A 27,787-nucleotide genomic window follows, 5' to 3' on the forward strand; every position below is an offset into this window, starting at 1 on the left:
ATCCTTAACAGCTAGTCTGCCAATATCCTTTGCTATATCTGGATGACAGGCCAATATCCGTAAAATAATTCGATCGGTTAACAGTTTTCTTCTTATTCTAAGAGGCATGACTCCTGCTTCTCTTTCAAGAACATTTATAGAAGTGGATTGAAGACATCCTAAGCTCAATCTAATGGATTTGTTTTGTAACACGTCCAACTTTTTTAGGAAGGATTTCTTAGCTTGTCCATATAGTGCACATCCATAATCGATCAGCGACCTGATTGTTGTTTTATAAAATAGTAAGCATATCGTTGGATCTGCTCCCCAGTTTTTGTAACAAATCATTCTCATTAGATTTAAATATGTTTCAGAAGTGTTAACTGTATGATTAATATGCCAGTCCCATTTGAGATGAGTATCCAAATTAAGTCCCAAGTATCTTACCGTATTTAACACCTGAAATGTATAGGGGCCTAGCTGTAGTGTTCCATTCAATGGTACGTATCTTTTCTTAGTGAAAATGCAAATATTTGATTTCTCCTCTGAAACAGTGAGACCTAGATTGCTGAAAAACTGTTCTAATGCATCTATAGCTTGCTTAAGTTTTTCCTGACAGGTTTCTAGTGATTGATGGGTAGTAAAGACCACTATATCATCTGCATATTGAAGAATGCGGACATTATCAGGCAATATTTGTTCAATATCCTTAATGTAGATGGAATAAAGAAGCGGAGATAGGATGCCCCCTTGAGGCAGACCCTTTTGTGACAATCTAGGCCCTATTAATTTATCATTGACTTTAATTCGAATGATACAATTGATTACTGTGTAGGGTAAGATTCAGATCAATCAATTTGTTTTTTAAAATTTTAATGTTGACATTATCGAATGCTCCCGAGATATCCAGAAATATTGCGAATGGCGATTTGCGGGAAGAAAATCCATCCTGTATAGCTGTTACCAAAGAAGATATGTTTAAAAGCGTAGACTTTCCCTTTCTAAATCCATATTGGGAATCTGGGAGAATCTTGTTTTTTTTCAAGCTACCATTCTATACGAAATTTGATCATCCTCTCAAAAGTTTTCATGATACACGAGGTTAGGGTAATTGGACGATACGATGTCTCGACATTTTGTGGTTTATTATGTTTTAAAATCGGTATTATAGAGCATTCTGTCCATTGAATCGGAATTTCGCCTTGTTCCCAAATTTTATTAAGCAGCTTAAGTAGATGCTGGATTGCCAGTGTCGAAAGGTTTTTGAGCATAGGGTAATCAAACTGGTCTGGGCCCGGTGCTGTATTTGTGGTTGATTTAATAGCTCGTTTTAACTCCTCCGATGTAAATTCTTTTGCTAGGTCATATTCATCCTTATTTAATACCACCGGTAGAAGACTAAAAGTCTCCCTTTTATTTGTCACATCATCGGGCGCGATCTTCTTGAAAAAGTTTTCCATCCATTCTTCGATTTCTATAGGGGCTACGTTTTCAGTGGATTTATTTTGAAGACATCTTATTTGCTTCCAAATATTTTTAATTGGCGTGTTTTTATTAATGTTATTACAAAAATCTTTCCATGACTCCCTCTTTGCTGTTTTTATGATTTTTTTCAGTTCAGCTTGTTTACGTTGGTATTCCGTAAAAGTTTCCAATGATGGTGAATTTCTATAAAGTTCATACGCTTTTGCTCGATTTTCTTTAGCTTTTGTACAGTTAATCGACCACCATACTTTCTGTTTCTTTGATGATTTCATCGATATGTGTGGGACAGACGATTCACAGGCATGCTGCAAGCACGATACTCATTCGTGGTATGATGTGCTATCATATTGGGCTAAGTCAGTGTCCAACATATTTTTAAATTTGTTCCAATCAGCATTTTTAGTTTTCCATTTTCTGTTAGAATATAATAGTGTTGGACTTGTCGTGTAAGTGTTGGATGAAATTAATATCGGAAAGTGGTCAGATCCCAATGTTTCGGTGATTATTTCCCATCGAAAATTAGATGCAATGCTCCCCGAACACAATGAGGTATCAACTGCTGCGGAGTTATTCCGTTGAGTCACTCTTTTTAACAGCGTAGGAGAGCCATCATTTAAAAATACTATTTGAGTTTCATTTATAGCTTCCAAAAGTGCAACTCCCTTCTGATCTAAAATATCACCACCAATAGTAGGGTGATGGCAATTGAAATCTCCAAGTATTAAAAAGGGCGATGGCCAGCTCTTGAAAAATTGAACCCACTGTTGTTTTGTCAACTCGTTACTGCTGGAATTATATAACGACACTACAGTAAGTTTTTTCCCGGTTGGATCTTTAATTCTCACACCAACACAGAAAAGACCATCATAGTTAATCGATTTCGAGATTTCTTCATAAGTAATATTTTTTTAAGTATAATGGCCGTACCGGACTTGCCATCCGTTCGATCATGTCGAAATATGTTATAACCGTTAAAGTTATATTGTCGATCTGGGTTAAACCAGGTTTTCGAAATTCCCGCTAAATGAATGTTATTCGCTGTTATGTAAGCCCCAAATTCATCTTTGTTGAAACTAAGGACCGTGCGTTCCACTGGAATATATTTAAACCTCCCATTTTCTACCTATGAAAGATCATTAATCCGCTCGCTAATCATTTTTTTAAGGTTACATCGTCAAAAATTTAAAATTTTCCCTTGTGTTTTACACCAATTTCCTCTTGAATCTTCTTAATAATAGTGAATGCCGTTTCATAAATCGCATCTTTATTAACTATATCCTTTTCATTGGTTTCGCTACTCTTGTGCGCGTTAAATTTCGTTAACCCACCAGGAACATTTTTTGGTATATTTTCTGTATATAACAGATCCTTGTTGTGAAGAGATGTAGTTTTAATTTCCTTTCTAGGTGGGGAAAAAAATCTCGTTTTTTTTGTTTGAACGTTTGTACGAGCTGGAGGAAGCTAGCGGCCTATCATCTTTGGAGTTGCTTATAGGCGTTAATTCCCGCGCATCAAAGAACGATGGAATACATTCAGCAAGGCGAGCAAAAAAATTTCCTTGTAGAATGTTTTTAGCATCAAAATAAGCAAGGTTCCGCTCTCCCATGATCTGCTTTATTCTCATTTCTTTCTCGTATTGTGGACAATTCTTATAATCTGTTGATTTATGAGGCATTTGACAATGGACACATTTTAAAATTGTATTGGTACACATGCTTGCATCATGCGATTCTCCACAATTTTCGCATCTTTTGCTGTCTTTGTATTGATCTGCAAAATGACCATATTTCATACAGTTTTTGCATTGAATTGTTCTTTGTATGTAGGGATCTACGTCACATTGCACGTAATGTACTCGCACTGAATTTGGGAGACATTGTCCTCGAACCGTGATTAAAACCGATTGTGTCTTTACAAGTTTTACTTCCCCAGAATCATCTCGTACTTTTCTATTAAATCGTTTTACATCTAACAGATGAATTTGCTGCCCGTGACAGTCTTGAACAACCTCTCTAATTTCTTGCTCAGAAATATCCGTATGTAAGCCTCTGATAATTCCTTTGCGAACCAACAGGTGATTGGGAACACGCGCTTCAAATTGTTTTTCTTTTAACACTTGAGAGTGCAAAAACTTATTAGCCGATACGGCATTATTAAACTCTACGCGTAACTTGTTTTTACCAACAGGAGTTTAAAAACGCTGGAATGGTCAAAATCGATCGAGCCATTTTCTAGATATAATAATATTAATAACGAAACACATAAAAATGGTGGACCTCGAAATGCAGTAACTAGGTCAAAAACGAAGTAAAAAACGTTAAAAATGTAAAATTTACCAGGCTATTGTCCGAAAGATAAAAGCGGAAATGGTACGGAAACTCGGGGAAAAATCTGGAACACCTAATTCGAAAAGTAGTCCCCGAAAGGGCTTGAAAAACGTTGGAATGGTAAAAATAGACCGAGCCGTTGTGTAGATAGATATAAGTGTAAAATCATGGAACTAGGGGAAAATTCTTGACCATCTAATTCCAAAACCAGGCCCTTAAAGAAAAATTTAAAAACGTTGGAATATTAAAAATAGACCGAGCCGTTGTGTAGATAGATATAAGCGGAAAAATATGGAAACTCGGGGAAATTTCTGGGCCCCTAATACGAAAAGTAAACACCAAAAGTAGTGGAAAAACGTTAAAAATGTGAAATTTGACCGGGCTGTTGTCCACAAGATTTAAGCGGAAATGTTAAGCAAACACGAGTAAATATCTGGGCTACCTAATACGAAAACTAAGCTCAAAAGGAGTGGAAAAACCTTTGACTGGTAAAAATCGACCGAGCCGTATTCTAGATTTAATAAAAATAATAATAATGAAACACGTAAAAATGGAACACCTAATTCGATAAGTAGCCCTCCTAAAAATTGAAAAACTTTGAAGAAAATTGAAAAGCAAAAATCGACCGAGCCTATTCTGAACATAATAATAATAATCATGAAATTGGCAAAATTGCTGGACCTCCTAATACGATAACTAGGTCGAAAAAGAAGTTAAAAAATTGTTTAAAATGTAAAATTTACCAGGCTATTGTCCGGAAGATAAAAACGGAAATTGTACGGAAACTTGGGGAAAAATCTGGAACACCAACTTCGAAAAGTAGTTGAAAAACGTTGGGATGGTCAAAATCGACCGAGCGATTTTCAAGATATAAGCGTAAAATCATGGTACTCGAGGAAAAATCTGGACCATCTAATCCCAAAACCAGGTCACAACACCAAAAGTAGTAGAAAAACGTTAAAAATGTGAGATTTGACCGGGCTGTTGTCCAGAAGATGTAAGCGGAAATTTTAAGCAAACCCGAGGAAAATCTGGGCTACCTAATACGAAAAGTATGCCCAAAAGGAGTTTAAAAACGTTTGAATGATCAAAATAGACCGACCCGTTGTGTAGGTAGATATAAGCGGAAAAATCATGGAAACTCGGGGAAATTTCTGGACTTTGTTTACTCTAGACAACATTATTCTTTATTCTTAAACCAATATATGTAAGGTAGAAAAATGCCTAAATAGGAAGCTAAAATGGAGAAGAATTTTTGCAAAAAATAAAATGACGTGATGGCCCTAAATTGTAACATCTTGAATCGAATGCGTTTTATATTTGTTTCATTTTGTCAGGGATGGTATGAATATCCTCGGACAGGGGTCTTTGAGTTTTGGATTCATCTGGGACAAAAATAAACTAATTCCCAGAAAAGTACCGACAGGCGACGTTCCGAAACAAGGAAAAGCAGTAGAAGGGGTTTCCTCGTAATGTAGTAAAATCGGACGCTCATTCCACTGAAAGTGAACGATTAAAATATACGCCGTAGTAAAATCGGATGCCGACCCTACTGAGAAATGTAAGATTAAAACACTCTTTAAAATATACGAAAACGACAGTGGCGTTCAGTCTGAATTTGCGTGAACTATCAATATTCAAATATTGGCACAAAGCGCAATCTGGACGTCCTCTCGAAAATTGGTACATATGTTGTTTTGATGATGATGTGCTGAAAGCACTGGCCCGGCGAATCGGCGTCCATATACGGACGCTGTTTTGCTCTGGACGCCGGTTTAAATGTAAAATTTCTTCGAGGGGACGCCGAGTTGATAGGAAGATGTATATATATATATATAATAACATATATAATAACAGATATAATACGGCCCTTAGTGTCAATAAAACATTTCCAACCCATATAGGGTAGAATCGTCACCGTTTTGTACAGAAAGTTTAATCCTGTGATTATACATCATTTTGAGTAAGAGATTACAAGTTTGCTTAAGGTATATTGCTTTCCAGCGTGTCTCGTGGGACTGAAGTCCGTCTTCGTACGCAGTGGCAAGTTTGTTAATACGAGATAAAGTGATCTGGGCTCGGTTAAAGAGAAAATAACTACAGTACGAAGCTGCCCCGTTTCTATGAAATTAACCTGTTAGCTTTTCAAAGCCGAAACAACTTTTGACAGGTCGTGTTTAATTAATTCGAAACGATTTAGCGGGCGTCTCAATAATACCAAGTCCTCCGACCGTCACTCAGACGGATTAGCCGGAGGAAAGTTCAGCATTCTTTATATGAAAGTCCTGCTTTCAGAAAACACAAAACAAAAGTTAAACGGGCTAGATGGCAAACAGGAAAAGTCCACAAAAGTCGATTCGACGAAACTCTTTTGGAGGGTGTATGATCGCCCTAGTTTTTCGACTAGAGGGAAATAAGTGGTTATTTATTTCCAATAAATGAAAGAAAACTCCGAGCAATCATTGTTTTGTTATTTCTGTAGAGTTTCTTGAAATAATTGAATAATAAATTGCATTCAAACTGAATAAATATATACATTTTGTTTGTTTGAATAAACGCTGATGATGATAATAATAATAGTAATAATGTGTGGTGTTTAGTGATCGTTAGATAGTGATTATTTGGAGATCTTGAGATGCGATGTTGTGTGACGTAGGTTTTAGAAAAACATTAACTTTCTCGTGCCAACGTTTCGATCTGTATTGAGATCATCTTCAGGGCTCAAAGTGTTTGTTATTTGTGTAGATGTGTCATTCTTGTGTGTCGTGTTGGGAGTGCCCATCACCAGACCGCATCTCACGATCTCCAAATAACAGTAATAATTGTCATTATTTAAAGTTAATTATTATACTTTTGCTTTTTATATTGTTATATATTTACATACAAAATTCCATTGCATTTACAAATATATACGTATACAAATTATCGAAAAGATTATTTATGTTATAAACAATAATGTTAAAGATATTTCATTTTTAACGGGATTTGGACTTAACAATCGTTCAAAAGAAGCTCTTATAAAAGTATCCATCCCGGAGGAACAAAATNCATGGGGTCTTCTAACACTTGCCAAGTCCCTTTTGCAGCTATATCCGAACTTACGAATGTCAAGTCTACAGCTGATTTTCTTGACAAACACGTCGGGATAATGTGGGTGGGAGATCCGTCATTTAAAAAAATCAAATTATGGCTAGCTGTTGAATCTATTAGTGCTTTACCTCTAGAGTCAGACCAGTCCGACCCAAAGGCGGAATGGTGAACATTAAAATCTCCGGAGAGTATGAGTGGTTTGGTTAACTTATTTAGAAAAGAATCCCAATCCCGTGTACTAAGCCTATTCTTTGGGTTATTGTAAACAGAAATAATAGTTAAAGGAGTAGTATATTTTTTTAAGTTGATCTGTATTGCTGTGGCCATGAGATTAGGTAATCTATAATTTAGATTAATTGATGAGTGGGCAATCGTGTTCCTTACAAGTAATCCGACACCTCCAAAGCCATCATTTCTATCATGGCGGATGAACTGAAAACCAGAAAACTGCACTTCCCTTGTAGGTGTGAGCCAAGTTTCTGAAAGCATAACTACGTCGATCGCTAGTCTGTCAATAAGTTCTTCCAAGGAACCTTTTTTGGACATTAACGACCTACAGTTCCATTGTAGTATTCGTAAATTTATGCTTGAGTTACTCATACTGTGTATTTGATTTGTAGTACACTGTTTATGTTGTGTAACTGCGGTTCCAAATATATCATGTGAAATGAAGTTTATTTGAATTTAAGCTTATGAACCAATGGTGTTAACTTATCAATTGTTTTAAATCTATGTTTGTTAGATTCATGTCATTTATTAATTGTCGGTAAGCTTGCAATACAGGTGTAAAGAAATCGTCTGCTGTTCCGTCTGTTTTGTTCTCTAGTTCTGATAACGTTTTTTGTAATATGTTTACATATAATGCCTTGTTTATGTGAGAGAATGTAGAATGTGGGTTAGTCTTTGGTCCCGAGAAACGTTGGGTTGTTTTCCTGAATGATGGGTTGTGATAAGGTGGTACGTTATCATTGATTTCTTTTTTGCTATTTTTTTGAAGAGATTTTATCTCGCTATGTGTTTCTGTGGCTCCATTTTGTTTTTTTATAGACCTTAATTGGTAAGGTGTGAGCCTGTTAACTAATGTTTTGTGAGCCCGTATTTTTATTGGAGCATTTTTTGCCTCATTTGGTTGCACCAACTCTGGGAAGTCCTCTAGATTTGATAGCAGATTAAATTTATTTGAGGTGACCGTCGAATATAATGTACTAGAAACCACTTTATTGCGTTTTAAAGATGAAATTCGAATAAATTCAGGGCATGCCTTATCATTGGATTTATGATTCCCTTGACAATTGACACATTTAACGTCATTAATACAGGCTCCCTCGTGGGACTGCCCGTAGTTTGCACATCTATTTCTACTTCTGCATTGGTCCTGAAAATGGTTAAAACTGAAGCAATTTCTACACTGACGGACTGGAGGGACATAGGGATCCACTCGACAACGCATGCCGTAAATTGACACTGTTTCAGGAAGAGTTTGTGACTCGAAGGTTATTATGCATGTACCTAACTTAGTGATTTTATGTGTACCCTCATCTGTATACGTACGGGTAATTCTTTTTACGAATTTTATTGTCACTGGGGAATTGATCACTCTTATTAACTCCTCGTCGCTTAAATCAATATCTACGTTCCTAATAACTCCCCTCTTGAACACACAAAAGGAGGGTACATAGGAGCATAAATTGTACCTCTTCAATACGTTTGATTCAACCAAATGATTAGCCGACTTTCCATTATTAAAGTTAATCTTTATTCTATTACGGCCTGTGATTGACAAATTTACAATATCATTTTTATATTTGAATTCGGATTCGAACAATATTTTTCCTAGTTTCATGGGATGCATTTTGCCTGCATTTTGATTCGGGCTTTCCACGTGTACAATAAAGGGGCCAGTATCACTGGGCTTGTACTTATTTAAAGATAGAGCGTTGAGTAGGACATTTTTATCCCGATAATTTGTTGTTTGCTGATTAGGCTCCATCAGAAACACTTTATTTTGACCGATTGAAATTGGTTCTCCTGGTCTTTTGAGGTTGGATATAACAGAACCCGTTAGATCCATTTTTTGGTTTTCCGATTCTTCAATATCTGGGGGGTCATTTCCCCCGCTCGCGCTTGACATAGCAGGGAATTTAATAAATAATTTTATCGGACCAAAAAATTAAATTAAATTAATAGTAATAAATAGTAACAAATAAATACAATTATAACAAAGTAAAATAAAATAAACCAATAAAACTATTAGGCATTTAAATAACAGTTTAAAGAATTGAAAATAGATAAGAGGTACTCCCTGAATAGAACAGGTCGAAGCACACGGTTGATAAACACGAGGCCAGATTCAGGTGATCCTCTCTCGACTATGTTCAAAACAAGACTGTCAAAATTATTGTTAAAGATGGCATTTCTCTGGTCTCTTTGTAATTAAGACATAATTAAGACATACTTCTAATAACAAAGAGATCTGTAAATTTTATAACAACCAAAGAATCCTGTACAAATACACATTATATTTATCCGAACTAATTCCATGGTAATGACTGGGAAAATAAATAGTGAAGAGAAAACGGTTTAAGAAACTGAAAATTATACGATCAAAAAAATAGAATTATACCGAAAAATACAGCAAGAGATAAAATAGACGATTTCAAATGCTTATTTTATCAGAAATACGCAAGCCAGAAAACCAAACGAAACAAAGATACTTTGAGGTTTATAGCAAATTTCACGGAGAACAAAATGTTTTTTTGTTAATAGCTTTTTTGGCTCTATGGCTCAAAATACGTATCGAAAAACCTATTACTTCCAGAAAAAGTGCTGAGGCGGCTGCCAGGTTGTACGCTGAGCGTTACCCTATACACGGTCAACCACACCTCTCCGTATTTGTCAACGGAATTTGGCTTTTTTTCACGAGTTAATATGGGACGATCACAACTGAACTTTTAATTTATAAGACCAACATTCATACTACCCCCGGATATTCCTTCTTTCAAGCGATTCACTAACAAGTCAACAAGTGAAAACTTTGAAAATTGGCCCAAATATCGTGGCACTAGCGCCAATGAGATGGCGTTGGTCTTATTTTACGTAGAATTTAATTTCCTACAACGTTTATTTCGAAATGTTAATTCTGAAAACACGTTAAAAAAATTTGTTTTTTCTCGAAAAAATTGATTATTGTACAATGATTCACAAAGTATGGGCGAAACTCAAGAATACGATTCCTCAGCTTATTTGCGACACAAAATGTTCTCTACATTTTTTTAAAATTTTCAATAGTTTCAGAGATATTTATAAATTAATTTCTTCTCTCCAAAATACGTTTTTTAGGTTAAAATCGTCATAACGTTTTTGCTCCTTAAGGTATAGAAAATCTCAAAGCACAATCAGAAAGAGAGATAAATTTCATATGATCAAAAGTTTTTAAAATGATTCCTTTAAACATTTGATTTTGTGTTTAATCATGAAACAATCCAGTTTTTGACATTTCAGCTGGAGTTTTAGTCTCGATTTAAACCGGAGCAGTTGTTAACTATGGGCTATCTCCAATTAAGAACAACACCTTTATATAGTAAGCTTGAAAACAAAACGCTTTACTCTTATGATAGAATGATCGTTAGAGAAAAAATACGGTTTGAATAAGAAAATCATGCTCAAAAGGTGGCGAATGCTTTCCTATTTCTTTAGTCATATTGATAATAAAATAAAAAAATAATTACTTTCCTAAATAGAATAATGTCCCGTTTTAAACAAAAATACAAAATTAGTAGAAAAAATCAAAAGCAAGGAGAAAATCCGCCCTAATCCTTTGATTTGATGTGGCTGTTGAGTACACAGAGAACTTGTTGATTTAATTATTACAATCCTTTCCCTTTGTTTTTACTATCTAATAATTTACTTCCAAGCAGAGTTCTTGGTGACTATAGTTCCTGCACTGCCACGGCTGCATATCCCGAGCGGCACCGTATGTAAATATCATATCAGCCGACTCTTCATAAGTATAAACTATGGCGAACGATTACCGACGTAGAACTAACAGGGCCTCTGCTTAGAAGTAAATTAGTAACTCAAATTATTAGTTAGTAACGTACCTAAACTTAAACTAATTTAAACGTAAATTATTAGATAGCAACAACAAAGGGAAAGGATTATAATAATTAAATAAACGTTCTCGTTATAACGTTTAAAGTAGTAAAGTATATAAACGTTAAAAATAAAATTCTCTTGTGTGCTCAACAGTCACAACAAATCAGAGGATCAGGGGATTAAGGCAAATTTTCGCCTTACTGTCAATTTTTTCCTCTGATTTTGTATTTTTCTTAAAAATGGGGCGTTATTTCATTTTGAAAAGCAATCATTTTTTATTTTATTATAAATACGAATAAAGAAAAACTAAAACATTGACCATCTTTTGAGCATGATTTTCTCCTTTTTTCTTTAAACCATATTTTTTCGATGATGATTTATCATAGGAAAAAATCACATTGTTTTCAAGCTTATTACATGAACACGTTTATCTTAATTGAGTATAGCCCATAGTCGACAATTGTTCAGGTTTATATAGAGATTCTTGATTAAATACAATATGAAATTCTTAATGGAACCATTTTAAAATCATTTTTATGTCAGTCGAATTGGAAATGTTTCCTCTTTTCTAATGGTGGTTTATCAGATTTGCTATGCCTTAAAGAGGAAAAATGTTATGACGGTTTTAACTTAAAAAAGTATTTTGGAGAGAAGAAATTAATTTATAAATTTCTCCAAAACTATTAGGAATTTTTAAAAAAGTATACAATATTTTTTGTACCAAATAAGCTGAAGAATCCTCTTCTTTGAGTTTCGCGCAAAGATTATGAATCACACTTTATAAAAAAATCATATTTTGGAAACAGATTTAGATAAAAACGTGTTGGTCTCGTTCTTCTCAAAATTTAATGCTCGAGTAGGATTTTTTTCGATACGTATTTTGATACATGGAGCCATTTCGGATTACTTCTTGAAAAAAGCTAAAATAAAAAACACGGTTTTGCGAGATTTTTGTATTTTTCCCATAGAAGGCTTCATTTCAATATCTATGTTTACAGTAATTTTTTTGTTCAGCATGAAATTTCCTATGAATCCTGAAAGTATCTTTCTTTCGTCTGGGCCCACCCTGTATATAGGTCAAAGTACATAACCTAACCTATTATTTACCCATACAGCAGTAACAAATGAATTACTTATTTACCCATATGTCACATTATGGGTAAAAACCACTTTGATTACCGACCTAATATTCATTATAACTAAAAAAGTTAATACGGTGTACATTGTAGCTTTCTGGAATGTGTTAAGCTGCTCGCCGTCGACATCGAATACGTTGGCGTTTATTCCACTTAATTATGATTAATAGAGGATGTCGAGTTTGCGGAACACTACAAGTGACAGTCTGTAGTCCTCCGAAGTTAATGGTTACACGTGTACTTGATAACAGAGCTCGCAGTAAATTTGGAAGCGGTGGTGAGGGGAGTTATGTGGCGCGGTCGACTCCTACTCGGTGCCGCTTGTCAACGGCATATTGCAAGCCGGCCCTGTTCCAGTGTAATGCACGAGCAAGGATCCTATCAGAAATCAGACAGAAAAGTGGACAATAAATATTTTATTGCAGGTTTTCCAAGCACTCGGTTAACATAAGAATCTGTTACTTTTACTAGAAGACCAAAATGAACAAAGGGTTAATGTAGCATGAAACGGTTCATTTATACAATTTACAATAATAAAAATATTAAATACATAAGTTCACTTCACTTGCTTAAAAATTTTGAGATCTAAAGAGATTACTGAGGAGATAATGGCGATTTTTCTGTCTGGTTCTTTTCAAATTTCAAATGAGCTCAGTTTGTGTTCTAAAACGCCACTCACTATGTATTTTGAAACGATGATTAATAAATAGCTTTAAATGTAAATATATGGTCACTAAATATTGATAACTTCGTATTCCTTACGCATAGCATTTAACATATACAATAAAGACATAGTTCAATTAATTCTTTGATATTTCCTTCTTAGATTTTAAGGGCGATCAACCTATAGTTTGGTCGTTCGTGATCATTTTCATCGCACTTTTCTTCTGTAAAACAAGTTTTGTCTTCTACACATCCAGAGAAAATATGAAAAGAGAAAAAATATGCAGATAAAGTCCCGTATGAATTTATTCACGAATAATTCGCATAGACAGTACAGATTTACAAAAATCTCTTAAAACACTCATATAACTGCCAGTAGTAACTGTGAACCATGAGTAGATTGTAGTTAGTAGAGTAGTTCAAAGATGGAAAATGGTACTGTAAAGTGTATCAAGAAGCCAAATTATGAGAACCACATAAGTTTGCCTGGAGGAAATGGGAGCTCAGTTCGTCGCTTTCGTGGATAACCTTGTCACCATCATAGAGGCCGATACGAAGAAATAGCTAGAAGAAAAATCAAAAGCAATGGTGACGGCGATCAAAACATGTGCGAAGAGGCCAAATTAAAAATTGCTCCTGACAAATGCCAATCGCTAATGCTAAAAGGCAAATTAAGTAAAGCCCCGTGATTAAGATCGAAAGGAAAATAATCAAACTAAGCAAAAAGGTAAAGTACCTATTACATAGTTTTGGGAGAAAGGCTAAGTCCTACAAACCGTGCCATCAAGATCAGAGAATGACGAGATAGAGATAGAACTAAGTTCTAACGCGAAATCAAAATGGGGGCTGAGTCCAGTCTCTCTATCACTTACAAAAGCGTATAACTGCCCATTGCAAAGCAGGAGTAGAAGCATCTTCGAGCTGGAGAATAGCACTCCTGAGAACGACTAAAGCTTAAAGGACAGCCCCTACTCATGCCCTCCAAGTCCTTGCTTCCGCTGCACCAATAGACATTGTCCCCGTCAGTAGAATTGCAATCCGGCAGCTAAAAGATGGAAAGGAGCCAACAATGGTACATTTGGATACGTCAGATAGGGAAAGGCTACGAACTGCACCTAGAAAGCAGATCCAGGAGATCCTTACAGTTTGGATAGACAACTCGTGGCAGGAAAGATGAGACAGAAGCACCAAAGGGAGGTTAACCCACGAGTTTCTACCCAGTATTGAGGACCGAACAAGAGCAAAGTGGTTTTAACCAGATTTTTGGATCACACAAATAATGACAGGTCACGGAAATTTCAGCGCTTACCTTCACTGATTCCGTAGAACCAACAGTCCACTGTGTCCCGACTACGGAGTTGATGACAGTGTCCAACACAGACTATTCAACTGCCCCCTCCTTGAGAGTGCGAGGGAACGTCTAAAGCTCCTCTTCCGCCACACTTGGCCACCGACCCTCAACGAACTGGTTAAAGAAAAGAGGACGTTTCAGGTCCTCAATCCTGTTAGCCGAGCTATAGTTAATAAAGTACCTGACTAGTTTTTTCTTTCTTTATTTTTCCTTCCTGTGATAACTAAGTTACTTGTTAGATCTTAACGTTTCCCTGAACTTACTCCTTGTATCCATAATTGTTAGTTATTTATTAAAATGTTGTATATATATCTTTATTAGAAAGTCTGTTCAAAAGGATTAACCAGCAAGGGGGAGACCTATTAGGTTAGGTAAATTAATAATAAGAAAAATATTTTCCTCCTTCCTTGGGTCTTCCCTTTCAGAGCAAGGTCGAAGGAAGCCGTTAAGCACAATAAGATCTCCGAAACTAGCACCCCATTTGAATTAGTTTAGTGGCCGTAGTCCGCCGGTATGGGGTCTCCCTTAAGTAAGGCGGGGAGGTGGATTGGTAAGATTAAAAAAAAAACCACATGAGTTTTGGCTACACAATAACCTTCAAGCCATAGACATATGGCCACAAGAAATAGATAACCAACAAATCAAGAGAGTTACTTTCAGCTCTAAACGCCTATATTATCAATGAAAACTAGTCTGGGACTTCTACATACCGATAAAAACAGCCTAAATTTAAAGTCCTAAGCCATGAGGGAAGTATAGGCAAGAGGCATCAGATATCCTAGCCAATAACCGAGCCTAAGTACAACGCAAAAGCCTAATTTTTTTATGTTAACAAAGAACCGTATATCAGCAACAAAAGAGGACCGTCAGGGAGCACTAAAGGCAACTAGAAGTAATAATTAGGTAGTAAATTCCAGGGCAGATTGCATCAAGGCATTGTCAAACATTGGAGACAACAGCAAAATTACCTGTGTTTGTGCACCAAGGCATACAAAGCGAAAGGACAACAAGGAGGACGATAAATTGGGCAAAGAAAATTCAATGTGGACATCTACCGACATTAATTTCTATGTTTGTTTCGTTTATTGGTACTTATTCAACCACGAACATTAGTGTTGCTTTATTGAAAAAATCCAGTTTTTTGTTTTTTCTTTTAAAGTTATTTGAATGCATTTCGGACAATTCCAAAAACAATAATTCATTAAATAAAATTAATTGAATAATTAAATATGGAGATAAATACATAAATAATATAACAATTTTGGATTTACCCCCAATTTTAGACATGTGCTTAAATAATATTCAACATACAAATTAATCACTACTTTCAAATTATTTTTCTTACAGTATGTATTAGGATAAGATTTAGATATGATGTATTTGCCGTGTTTCTTTTTTTCAAAATTTCAAAATTGAGCGGCATTAAAACCAACTTCTCACTAGGATGTCGTGTTGGCGGTGGATTTGCAAGTCCAATTTGCAAGTCAAAAGACGTGTTTGTAATTTCATCATCCTGATGATAAGCGTAGAAATCCGTATAGCAGCTAACGAAAATTCTGTGAGTAGAACAATCTATTATAAAAAGTAAAACTGACATTTCAATAAACCGTGTAATAACTCATAACGATTATGATATGGATTGATATGGGACGGCACTTTTATAAGATTATAGTTTAAAGATAATTTCTACTCACAAACTAGAAATAGAATTATTGGTTACACCTCTGCAAAACAATAAATCTATATAGAAACCTAACTCCAGTGGATGAATCACCTTGATTGTAGTAGTCAGTTATTTTTAGCCCTGGTGATGATTTAATAAATCGAAATTAGTTGGCAAAATAAGATAAGTTTCAGTTAAAGTTTCCAAATCGTGGAAATACAAATAAAATTAAAAAAAGGACTATTAGAAGAATATGAATTCTGTTTTGAAATTTGAGAATTAACGTAGTGCTTCACACCTTATCTCACACACTCACAAGAAAAGTGACACAACTCAATAAAAGAAAATTTTACCGGAGAGACTAATGGAAGTTTACTTTTTTTGGCTTATGTACTAAGTACACTCCATACGGTTGTTGGCAATAAACTATCATGATCCATCAATATTGTCTTTTGTTTCTCCAAGACCGCGAAAACACAAAACTTTAAAAATCCAACTGTATCACCCCTAAAAAACTACCAATTTTTGAGGTGTGACACTTTTCTTGCATGTATAGCCTCTCAGTAATTTAACTTAGTTTATTTGCCGCAAGATAATGGTGATGAATGAATGACTGAAAGGGTATTAAATTTTTGTTATAATAACAGACAACATACAAATGAAAAAACTATCGTAAATATCTATGTGTTTTACTATACTAATATTATATTTGATCCAAATGTGATTTTCTTCTGGAGCAAGGGCTAATTAGTTTTTTAAAATATAAAATTAATTATTGAAATAAAGGTTTTATTGATTATTAAAAATATTGTTGAAACTATAAAGTAATGTAAAAGTTAAAAGATAACATGTTTAAAACTTATGAAAAAATAATATTATAATTATGAATTTTATTAATATAAAAGAAATGAAACAAAAATAATTCACGAACACTAAATACATTTATTGGTTTTTCCTCTGTACTTTCCAACCAGTGAACTGATATCCAAACAAAACACTAACCGTGAAAAAAGGACCAAGTTCTAACCCCCCCCCGCAAAAATATTAGCGTATCAAAGTAGTGGCCAGCTTTACTTCACTCCTACTTTTATGAACAACACTGTTCATTTGTTTATATTGGTTAACTCTTGGCCAGTTTCTGAATGAGGAAACATCAGTACTATATTTGCTATATTGAAAGGTGGGTGGACGGAAGTTAAACAAACCTAAAAAAACAAAAAAGTTCCAGACTCCTCATTGCTCATTCATAAACTGGACAAGTGTTAGCCAATGAAAATATAAGAACAGTGTTGCTCATAAAAGTAGTAGGGAAGTGAGGTTGGTCACAATGTAGATATCACTACTTTGATTGGCTGACTTTTTAACTTTTTTAAGAGGGAATCTGGAACTTTTATCTTTTTCTTTTGAGTTCTCTCAGATTATGGTCTTAACAAGAACAAACTTGGCCACAATGGAGATATCATTACATTGATAGGCTATTTCTTTTGGAGGTCCGGAACTTGGCCTTTTTTCACGGTTCGGTTTTTGTTGAGATATCAAAAGGTTTTTCTTCGCTTCAGCATCGTGGAATTCGCTTGCTAGAGATAACTAAAATCAAATACGAGAACAAGTTAACGCAGTTAGATCTAAGGTCAAGTTAGAACTAAAGTGAATGACTTTTAAACATTTGGTTTCTTAATAAATAGGTAGTTTAATTTAATCAGCTGGCCCAGATCATACACGTACATTTTTAATACTTTCAATTTTCAATTAATCAGCTGGAACAGATCATAGACGTGTCTATAATTTATTTATTATATTTTTCGTTTTCAATAAACAGGATTTGTAAAAAAAAGGGGTACGAGTTTTAAGAAATTTTCAATTTTTAGATTTTTCCCTTTACTTACAATATAAAACGTACCTTTGAACCAAATATTACGTTTTTACCTACACGGGAGTCGCTTATAATTTTGATGATGAGACTACCACCACCCAGCAACCTATAGGGCACTAATTTTAGATAATTACAATATTCAGAGTTTTCCTTTTAATTACAATATAAGCCCTACCTTTCTGCCAAATTTCACGGTTTGACCTATACGGGAAGTGCCTTATACGACAATTGTGATTGTTAGACTAAACCTTTCCCTCTAAAGCCGCACTAAGTTTTAGAAAATTTGTAATTTTCAGATTTTTTCCTTTATTTGCCATATAAACCCTACCTTTTTTATTTACCGAATTTCACGTTTTTATCTATAGGGGAAGTGCCTCATAATTTTGATGGTGAGACTAAACTATCCCCCTCTAAAGCGGCCATAATTTTTAGAAAATTGTAATATTCAGATTTTTTCCTTTACTTTCCATATAAACCTTACCTTTTTTATTTACCAAATATCACGTCCCTACCTATATTGGAGTGGCTTATAATTTTGATGATGAGACTATCCCACCCTAGCCACCCCTAATGGGCACTAATTTGAGAAAATTGCAATATTCAGTGTTTTCCCTTTACTTACAATATAAGCCCTACTTTTCTACCAAATTTCACGGTTTGATCTATACCTGCCTTATAATTATACAAGGACCTATAATTTTGTAGATCAGTGAGTCAGGCCATTTCGAAAAGGGTTAATATTAAGTGCTCAAATTTTTACGTCTTAAGCGACCTAAGCTTCATTTATGTTTCAGATTTTAAAAGCACATCTTAAGAGGAAGCAGAGATGTGAATGTGAGAAAACTCGGTGAATTGGTTTGTGTAGAGATACACTTGGCGGTTTGCTGGAAATTGGCCAGCGCACGGCTCTGGCTCCACCTTAATTATCTCTAGTATAGTCCAAATCCAATCATTAAAGATAGGTTCACTTTTTTGATGAATATTCTTATATTGCATTTTTTAAACATTAAGTTCATTTGTAGTATTTTTGCACTGAGAATCATTTTATTTCTTTCTTCAAACGTTTTATTTCTGGACAAAGTGAGGTTGTGAAAAATGAATCTACTGGCCTGAGAGTTGTTCATCTTCTCGATTTTTCCCAGATAATAAGTAACAACTCATCCCCCGACCCTTTCAGCAACTTTTTTTAAACTTTCATCATGCGGATAAAAAACGATTAGACGAGTTGTCAAAAACTTTTATGAAACTAATATGAAGGTTGAGCAATAAACAATATTTCGTAATTGAACAATTAAACAAAACAGGTTCATAATATTTGAAGGTTTAATGTATACGCTCTGATCGCATTTAAGGGGGAAATTGTATGGCCACAATTAACCACAGTGTTTTAACGTGAAATTCTCTGTCTGAAACGTCTTCCCGGACTTTAACGAGGCCGGAATTAATTTAATCGAGTCTCTACTAACAGACTCAAAGCTGTTGTAAAGGGAAATGAAATTTATCCACGACCGGAGTCCAACTCCAGTGTGAGACAATTGTTATCTGGGCGGAGAGACGTTACGGAAACCACCTCCGCCTCCAGTGGGACCGACGTCGCAACCACCGCCTCACAACCACCGACGCATTTCCGGAATCCCAAAACTGGCCCCAACGACTTACAATACGGCTGACCGGGATAACTTGGCGTTGCGATCGATATCAACATTAGCAAAACGGTAGGACAAAACCTTATAAAAAAATACAAACAAAACACAGACAAAATTATTATTGAACGAACAATAATTATAGTCCATTATGGTCTGGTTGACCAAATTACTTCTTTCAATTAATTATTCTTTTTATGTAAGGTCTTGGTTGAAATGAAAAAGTTTGTAATTTTGTTATTAAATAATTGCAGTATTATACAAGTTGATCTAATAATAGAATCGCACACCCTAAAGAAAAGTGACAAATCGAAAAATCATAAAAACCGGATTATTTATTGTATTTTTTTACAAGTATTTGTGCGTGTGATGCTACAGGAAAAATGTCACTACAGTAGGTGAACTCTTAGCTGCTTGACAGCAGTATGTGTCAAGTTTGAATTGGGTGGAACGTACTGTCCCCATTCGCGAAATGTGGCATATCTTAGTTCTTTGTCCAGCTTTAAAGCATTGGTGCGAGTATTTATCAGGAAAAGTGGCACATTTCGAGTTACGTCAGTTTTTTCTTGTTTTATGATATTCCGGAGTTACATCATTAGTTGTGTCACTATTGTTATAATAACCTACACATCTTTTTAATATAATATTCCTGCGCGTCAAGGGATCAACTTTCGCAACTTGGAGCATTGATATATTCATTACATAATGTTTATTTGCATATTTATTTTTCAAAATAACTTTTACATCACTTGGCAAACTGATTCTAAATTTGTTGACAACCAACAAGAAGGAAACTGCCATCAGTAATGGTAATGAAGCTATGAAATTCCACCTCTTTGGCAATTGCTTCGGAGGCGAAGTGTTATAGATATTGGATCTTCTCGTTTCATTTTGATAATGGGTAATGAGAAGAAAAGTATTATCTATAATGCTGACAGTTCTGGCATTTTAGATTTCACTTACAAATCTTGGAATTATGAATGCTCAGCTTAAAAGTTGCAGGTCAAAAAGTTACAGAAAATCAAAATATTGTAAATACTAAATTACCATAATTATATTATGCGACAAAAGATTGCATGTCCTTAATCGAATATAACGGCATTTTTATGCTGTGTTTTTCTCTTCATTGTAAGAGCAAAGTAGTACTAATTTTAGAATTATTTTAGATTTCAACGTTAGACGTATCGACTACTTTTTTACTCATGAACACCCTAGATCAAGATATATTCTGGAAGGAAAAAGAAAATTCCGTTATCACTGCCAAGCTTTCAACCTATTTAAAAGTGATCATCACGGCCTATATTAATTTCACATTATGAAAAACAATTGTTAAATCAATAGTACAAATATCTTTACGTAATGGACATTTATGTTAACTTGTTACGTTTTGTACGTTGTCTGTTACTATCAAAAAGACATTAATGTCCTTACAGTCATTCATTGGTGCCACTTATCGTAAAGGTAAACAAATTAACTTAAATTATTGAGAGTCAATATATAGCAATAAAAGTGTCACAATTGAAGATGGGAATTTTTTTTTGGGGGGGGAGTACATCAGGATTTGTAAAGCTTTGTGTTTTCGCTTACGTCTTGGAGAAACGAAAGACAGTATTGATGGATCATGATACTTTTTATTGCCAACAGCCGTATGTATTAGTACATAATTCAAAAAAAGTAAACTTCCATTTGTCTCTCCGGTAAAATTTTCTTTTATAGAGTTTAATCACTTTTCTTGTTGGTATGCGAGATTAGATGTGAAGTAAGAATGTCCTAGATTAACATTTACACAAAGATAATGAAGAACATGGGACTATACATTTTACTATGTGTACACATAATATTCTATTCTAAAGTAAGTCAAACATTTTTTAAATCATTTGTTTTTAAAAAATATAAATTTTTGTGCTGGATCAACCGGGAACAGTTTTTTCCGGTGCTCCAGGTAAATGTTTTTAATCTACTGAAATATACTAAAACATTGGTATATAGGAAAAATTAAATATATCCTTCATGTTGGGTAAACAAAGCCACTAATTACTGTATCAGGATATAACACATTTTCAAAATTGCGCTGAGTGTATATAATCAAGGTAAACCTCAAGTCTCACATGTTCATTATGCGGACGAAAAACGACTTGCCTAATATACTAACATTACTTTTACTCCATTACTTGATATTAAGTATTTTTGTTAAATAATTTTTACGTCATCACTTACAACAAACTTTATTTTGAGGAAGTTGTGTATAATGCCGAAGACATTTTATACATTTCTAAAGATCATTTTTTTTCTAACACAGTTTATTGCTTTTGTTAAAATGTTTTGTAACAAAAGAGTTAAAATGTAATTGCGATTACAAAAACCGTCTCCCTATCCGTTACATAAAATTGTACGAGATGTGAGATAGCCTGTAATGAAAAGCAAACAAAACACCACCCCCTGTTATCCTTCTCGTTGGAAAACATTCAGAACAACAGAAGAATTTTCGATTAAAGAAATATCCGGATTAATAAAAGTACGCACAAGCCATTAATATGGAAAATGCTATTAACATCGTAATTCCCTTCGTGTAATAAGTTTGACAAATCTATGTGTCATAAAAGTTGGAGGTAAAGAGTAATAAACAGAAAAATTTGTTTTGAATGTATCTATATAAATAATTTTATATATATAAATGTATATATATAAAAGATATAAATTGGATATTGCTTGGAGAGGATGATTGATGGAGAGAAACAAAAGCAAAGACACAGGAGAAAAAATATTTTCTCAAGCTTTCATTGAAAACTAGATAACGAGAAAACGTTACATACTTTCTTCTACTGTGTCTCTGCTTTTATTTTTCTCCAAGCAATAACCAATTTCAAATAATACCTCAGCTTATCGGAGATTGGTGCTAAAAATTGAGGACAAGACTGCATGAAGAAAAATGTACTCGATGTACATTCACATTGAAAAAAGCCTTGCCATTGACTGTACATCAACTTAAGAGACAATTTAACAGAAAGCTTGGTCAACTTCGAAGACTTATGACTAGGACAAATCGCCTTGACTGTCAAGACGCAACTAACGTTTTACAAGACTTTACTGCGACCAGTTTGGACTTACGGAGTGGAACTGTCGGGTTCTGCCAACCTATCCCCCATCCATCGCATCCTTACAAATAAAAATTTACTTGAGTTTTAAGGATAACGACATAACTTTTAATGATTGTTTGAGAAAGCATTTCATTTTCCTGTAAATGTTTGAATTTTTTTTATGTCAAAGCAAACCAGTTGAAAACTGATTATCAATTCAATAATATAAATAACATCTGTAGATTTAGAACGAAGAACAATCTAAGGGAAAATGTTTCTTTCTCCGATTGCTGCCTCCCTTTCAGTCTAACGTGTTTATTTTTATTTATTGACGCCCTAATTCGTGATAAACGGTGGAAAGGGCAATTTGGCACGGAGTGAGATATTGATTTACCGGAAACGTTTGAATTAGAAAAGAAAGTCACGGTATCTAAGGTATTTATCCGGACTATTTGTCTCTTCAGGGAATCACATCCGCACTTCTTTTAAGCACGCCACGTCACAAATTTGGACACGAAACAATGTTCCTCACATGACAAGTTTACAACTCACGAAATCCTATTTTTGAAAAGTTCATGTCTATGAAAATGTGTGAATCGAGTCGCACGGAAGACAGTGAAGACAGGCGTTTACTGCCTTATTACATTTTTTTAAATCAATCTAACATTAATCCTGCTGTCAAAATAATAGCAAGAAAACGTTGGGTTCACTTAAACTTTTCGTACATTTTAATTTAATTTGTAGCAGTTTTAGATAGGTTGGAAAGTTATCTTACAGACATCCCACTTATTATTATGAATAACTTATTCAATTTGTGTTTTTATTAACTTATTTACGTTTCATAATAACATTCAAGTAAAAGATTATCAAAAACAATGACTATTTTTATATTGTAACAATTGTCTGAGCAAAAAATAATAAAAAGTTTAATCATATTTAGAGGTAAATCTTAAGAGAACTGATGGGTTTTGGCAATGCAACATTGATCAAATATTAACACGATTTTTTAAATATTTATAAGTTAGATAAACTTTGTGTGCTACTAAATTTAAAGTGTTGATAACAAAATAACTACGTCGTACACTTCAATTTTACAGTATCGAAAATTTCATCTTGAGCTTAAATGAGAATAATTATCCAAACTTTATTTACAAACTTTTATTTAACAGTTTAAGAGGCTGGGCCAACTTTATTTCCAATAAAATCATCTGATGGATCAAGCTTAGCGAGTCTGTAATCACATATGTACACACAATGTCATTTCATGTCGCACTAACCGAGTTTAGTATTTTTGCCAAGAGTCGGCCAGTCAACCCTTCCGGCGACCCTCCGACCAGCGTCGACCTACTGGCTCGAAGAAGGCCTCCCGGGTGATTCCTGCTCCCTGGCACCTTCCTCGTCCGTTTCGCTGTTAGACGTCGGGGATCCCTGCGGTGGCCTGGTATCATCCTCGATGGGTGCACGGCACAACGGACACTTCAGGGAGTATTCTAAGGCCGTCTCGAGGCACAGAAGGCAGAAAACGTGGGCGCAAGGGGTTGCCATGATGTCCTTCGACAATTCGTCCAGGCACACCGCGCATATATTCTTGCTACAAAAATAAAACATTTGCTATGAAATAATCTACATACTAAGAAAAACTGTCGTGAATGAAACAGTCGAGATTGTCGGAGTTCACAGTTTTAACGTTCTCAGACCTGGTGTAACTAAGCACTTTGAAAATTCATAAGCTTAGTTAGTATACATTCGATCCATCGCACTCACAATCAGTCTCAAAAAGTCCGAAGAATCCGCTCACCTTCGCTTTGTAGCGGGCGGCGACTCGCTTTTTCTCCCTTTCCTCTTCCTGCTGGTACCGCTTGATGAACATTCGACAGAATTTTGTGCTTCGTTGCTAGTACTCCGTCTGGTTGAGCTTTTCTTCCTTCCTGTAAATAGGTGAATAATGTAAAATTTCTTTTTAGGTCAGAACGTTTTAAATATTGACTTAGTAAATTTTATAATCGGCTTCACGAACTTCAGTATTAACAGTTGTAAGGTTAAACAAACTGCAAAGAAAACTGAAATTCCTGAAAGGCACGTAAAACATCTCCATTTCTGTCCGAATACTTCTAAAAAGCTGAAAGAGAGTGATACACACTTTTGATCAAGTAAAAAATATATAATGATATCTTACCTCTCATTGACATGAACAGTGAATTTTGTTGTAGCAATGTTTTAACAAATCCTTTTTTATATTTTTCCAAACGTGTTTCGTTAATTCCTCGGATTCTTTGAATCGTTTAAAAATTAAACGGTTAACAATAACTTTTACCATGTGTCATCACGCAATATGATTCTTAAATAAACAATATTCTCCAATGGCTGCTTTTTTGTTGTTGTAAAATGATTACCGCATAAAAATAAATAAACGTTAAAAAATAGTTTTGTTATACTGGGTATCTCTCTTTCAATGAGGCACCCACTTTTTATCGGAGACAAAGGGTTATAAAAAATTTTAATTGGTAAATACCTTTTTTTTTGCCTTAGATGTAAAATAAGTGGTTTCAACTATTTTTTAATGTCCCCTTAATAGTTAAATGAATATCAACTTTATTTTTTCAAATAAAACCTATCATGATTTGCTTCATTTTGAAAGACTAGATCTTTTACATAGACAGTAAGATAGATTAGGTTTTTCTGGAGATATTTCAATTCATATATTAAGAAATATTTCATACTTTTAATGTTGTTCTAAGGTCTATTGGCATTGTTACTCACTTTTTACGTTAAACGCTGTCCAAATTGATTCCACTGTCTGCCGAATACCACCTTTTAGACATCCTCTGCTCGTTTGTTACATCAGCGATATTGACTCTGGACGAACGCAATGGCAGGCTTCGATTATTCGATCCTTAAATTCTTGAACGGATGTGAGAGGAGTAACATTGCCGTAAGCTCCATTGTTGAGATACCCCGTAGAAATAGTCTAGCAGGGTTCAAGGGAACGAGCTGGCCAAAAATTGGCATCGGTTTTCAATCCATTTTCAGGAAAACCCCGATCTAGGAATCTTGGATTTTAAGGGGCAGCAATCGTCTAGTTGAAACCATGAACCTGAATGGTAATTCCTCCAAGAATTCTGGTCATTCGTTTACGAGAAAACTTAGAGAAAAAATCTCTGGATAAGTTATTTTGGTACAATTAAGGATGGATTAATTTATTTCTAATGAAGCCACAGTAACCATTATTTGAAGATACGTTTTTAAGACCAGTTTCATATACCATTCGAGGCTTTTCCTCCAGGTTCAACAATTCCACCGGTTTAGATTATTGGTACATTTGGACTCATATGAGATATTCGGTCATATCTAGAATATGAGATAGTAAATCGATCGAACAAATGTATATTTTGTTTCTATTCTGTATTTGACAACCTTGTAACAAACGATAGGCTAGCATTTTAGGATATGGATACATTATACATTTAAAAGTAGAGAGTCAGTAACCGGATCGAGACGTTCAAATGGCTGCAGTTTATAACAAAATACGAGCGAAAGAAGAGAAAAAGAAGGAAAAGATGCAGAGAGCCGGCTGTTTGTCGGCCCATAAACCTCCCACTTTATATTAAATGTCAACATCAGTTTAAGTTATAAAATTAAGCCCTGTTTGTTTTTATTTTATAGCATGTTGCTCCAATGTATAATGTAATCAAATGCGTGCAATATACTTTGAATAAAGCATGGTGAATTTACTTATAAGCCGCAATGTTTACTAAGGCCAAGAAAAAAATAGATTGAGCGTAAAAATAAATCTGTTTCTGGTGTAAGTGTTTTGAATAAAGCTAAAATTGGAAGGTAGACCTGTTCATATTTTTTTTTCGTCGGGTGGTTATACAATATTTGTGCCATATTCACGCTTTTAAACAATTTTATTGCTATTTTTTTATGACGAAATCCATTTTTCAATCGACATAGTAAATGGTACAAATGGCAAAAGATTGTCGATTTTATCATGAATGTTCTGAAAACTCGTAATAACATATCATACATAATTTTTAGCACTGAACAAATTAAAAAATGTTAACAATTCCTTGCTACAAGCTCAACATGTATAAACATGTTCCTATAAATCATTTTATCGTCTGATGTTTTGTCTGTCAAATGAGGTAATATCATTCAGCAGGATGCCGTAATCTTTTGTTTACTGTACTGATTTATAGTCCCATGTTACTATGCATTATATTTCCATTAAGACTTTTCTATCAACCATTGAGTCTTGAATATACATTTTCGCCTGACATTTCAATAGAAACATTATTCTAAATGATAAATTGTTAAAATAGAGAAATTGAAGAATGGTGGCCGCCCCCCGAATGTTTATCAGAAGTTAATAGAGTCGGGTTATTTTTCCGTCGAGTTAAATAATGATGTCGGTTGATATAAAATCTTTTCCCTCTCTCTCCGAGAAAAAGAAAATAAGTTTTAATTTCACCTTACATAAATAATTAAATTTTAACGAAAACTTATTTTTTGTACAGGTGATGTGAGTGACGGTGTGATGAGGTGCGGAGGAGATGTGGACGCTGTGGCTTCAAGATGAGAGCTGGCCACTGGCTCATCTTCCTGGTGGTTATTGTAACAAGGGTTACTGGAGGCCCGAGGTATTCTTCCAGGATTGTGGAGACCAGGACTGGTCCGATCCGAGGTGTAAGTGATTCTAACAATCAACATTTATTACAAATACTCCGCATTAGAAATGGTTGAAAACACCTATCGATCGGATTTGGTGGTCCAGTTGAACTGAATTAGTCAGTGTAGTCAACGATTTGGAAAATTAGTCGCAAACATACCGCAAAGGACTAATTGGTCTGCAGAAAGCATTTAACATTTTATTATTATGTTACAGATTAATGGAATTATCATTACCTAATACAATTAGTGACTAGATATTTTCATGTTTGCGTAATCATCTCCAATTATACAGTCAAATCTTGAATATTAATATATAAATTTATAGTTTTTATTTATTATATTTGATTGCTGGCATGCTTATTTTATGCAGGAATACATTCTGACTTTTTAAATTTGTTAGATCTGATTCTTTCCAAAGAAAGAATACGGTTAAAACCAAAGAAGGGTTCGTTTTTGATAATCTAGTCTATCAAAAACATGGGGTGACATCTCCAGCTCTTCAAGAAACATACAGACCTTAGAAGATTGTTACTGTAGAACTTGATATAAATTTGAAAATAATCGATTGGAAGTTGTCTTTCAGTGGAAGTTTAATTTCCTCTCAACACCACCAACCCAAATTATGGGTTGCGCATTTTCCCGATTGTGACCGAGTATCTTTCTGCCGACCAAACGGAATTCTGAAGGAAATCGGCAGATATGAATTAAGGGGGGACCGCGTCATCAGATAATAA

General features: G+C 34.6%; 2 protein-coding genes across 2 annotated transcripts in view; one reads left to right on the forward strand and one right to left on the reverse strand.

Annotated features, from left to right (window-relative positions):
* The window catches only part of LOC106665681 (neuroligin-1-like), a 312,439-nt gene that overhangs the window by 87,081 nt on the left and 197,571 nt on the right, over positions 1 to 27,787 (forward strand). Inside the window, exon 2 of the mRNA XM_024227471.1 lies at positions 26,900 to 27,068. Within this exon, the coding sequence (XP_024083239.1) occupies positions 26,958 to 27,068 (111 nt within the window). The 5' untranslated portion in view covers positions 26,900 to 26,957. The remainder of the gene's footprint in view (positions 1 to 26,899; positions 27,069 to 27,787) is intronic.
* LOC106665683 (E3 ubiquitin-protein ligase RING1-like) lies at positions 23,718 to 24,733 on the reverse strand. Its single transcript, XM_014392300.1, has 3 exons — positions 24,559 to 24,733; positions 24,181 to 24,310; positions 23,718 to 23,973 (listed from the first exon to the last, which is right to left on the reverse strand). Exons 1-3 carry the CDS (start codon positions 24,569 to 24,571, stop codon positions 23,727 to 23,729), a joined length of 390 nt encoding a protein of 129 aa, XP_014247786.1. The 5' UTR covers positions 24,572 to 24,733; the 3' UTR covers positions 23,718 to 23,726.

This window comes from Cimex lectularius, unplaced genomic scaffold, assembly GCF_000648675.2.
Source record: "Cimex lectularius strain Harlan isolate CLEC.00 unplaced genomic scaffold, Clec_2.1 scaffold18, whole genome shotgun sequence".
Lineage (NCBI taxonomy): Eukaryota > Metazoa > Arthropoda > Insecta > Hemiptera > Cimicidae > Cimex > Cimex lectularius.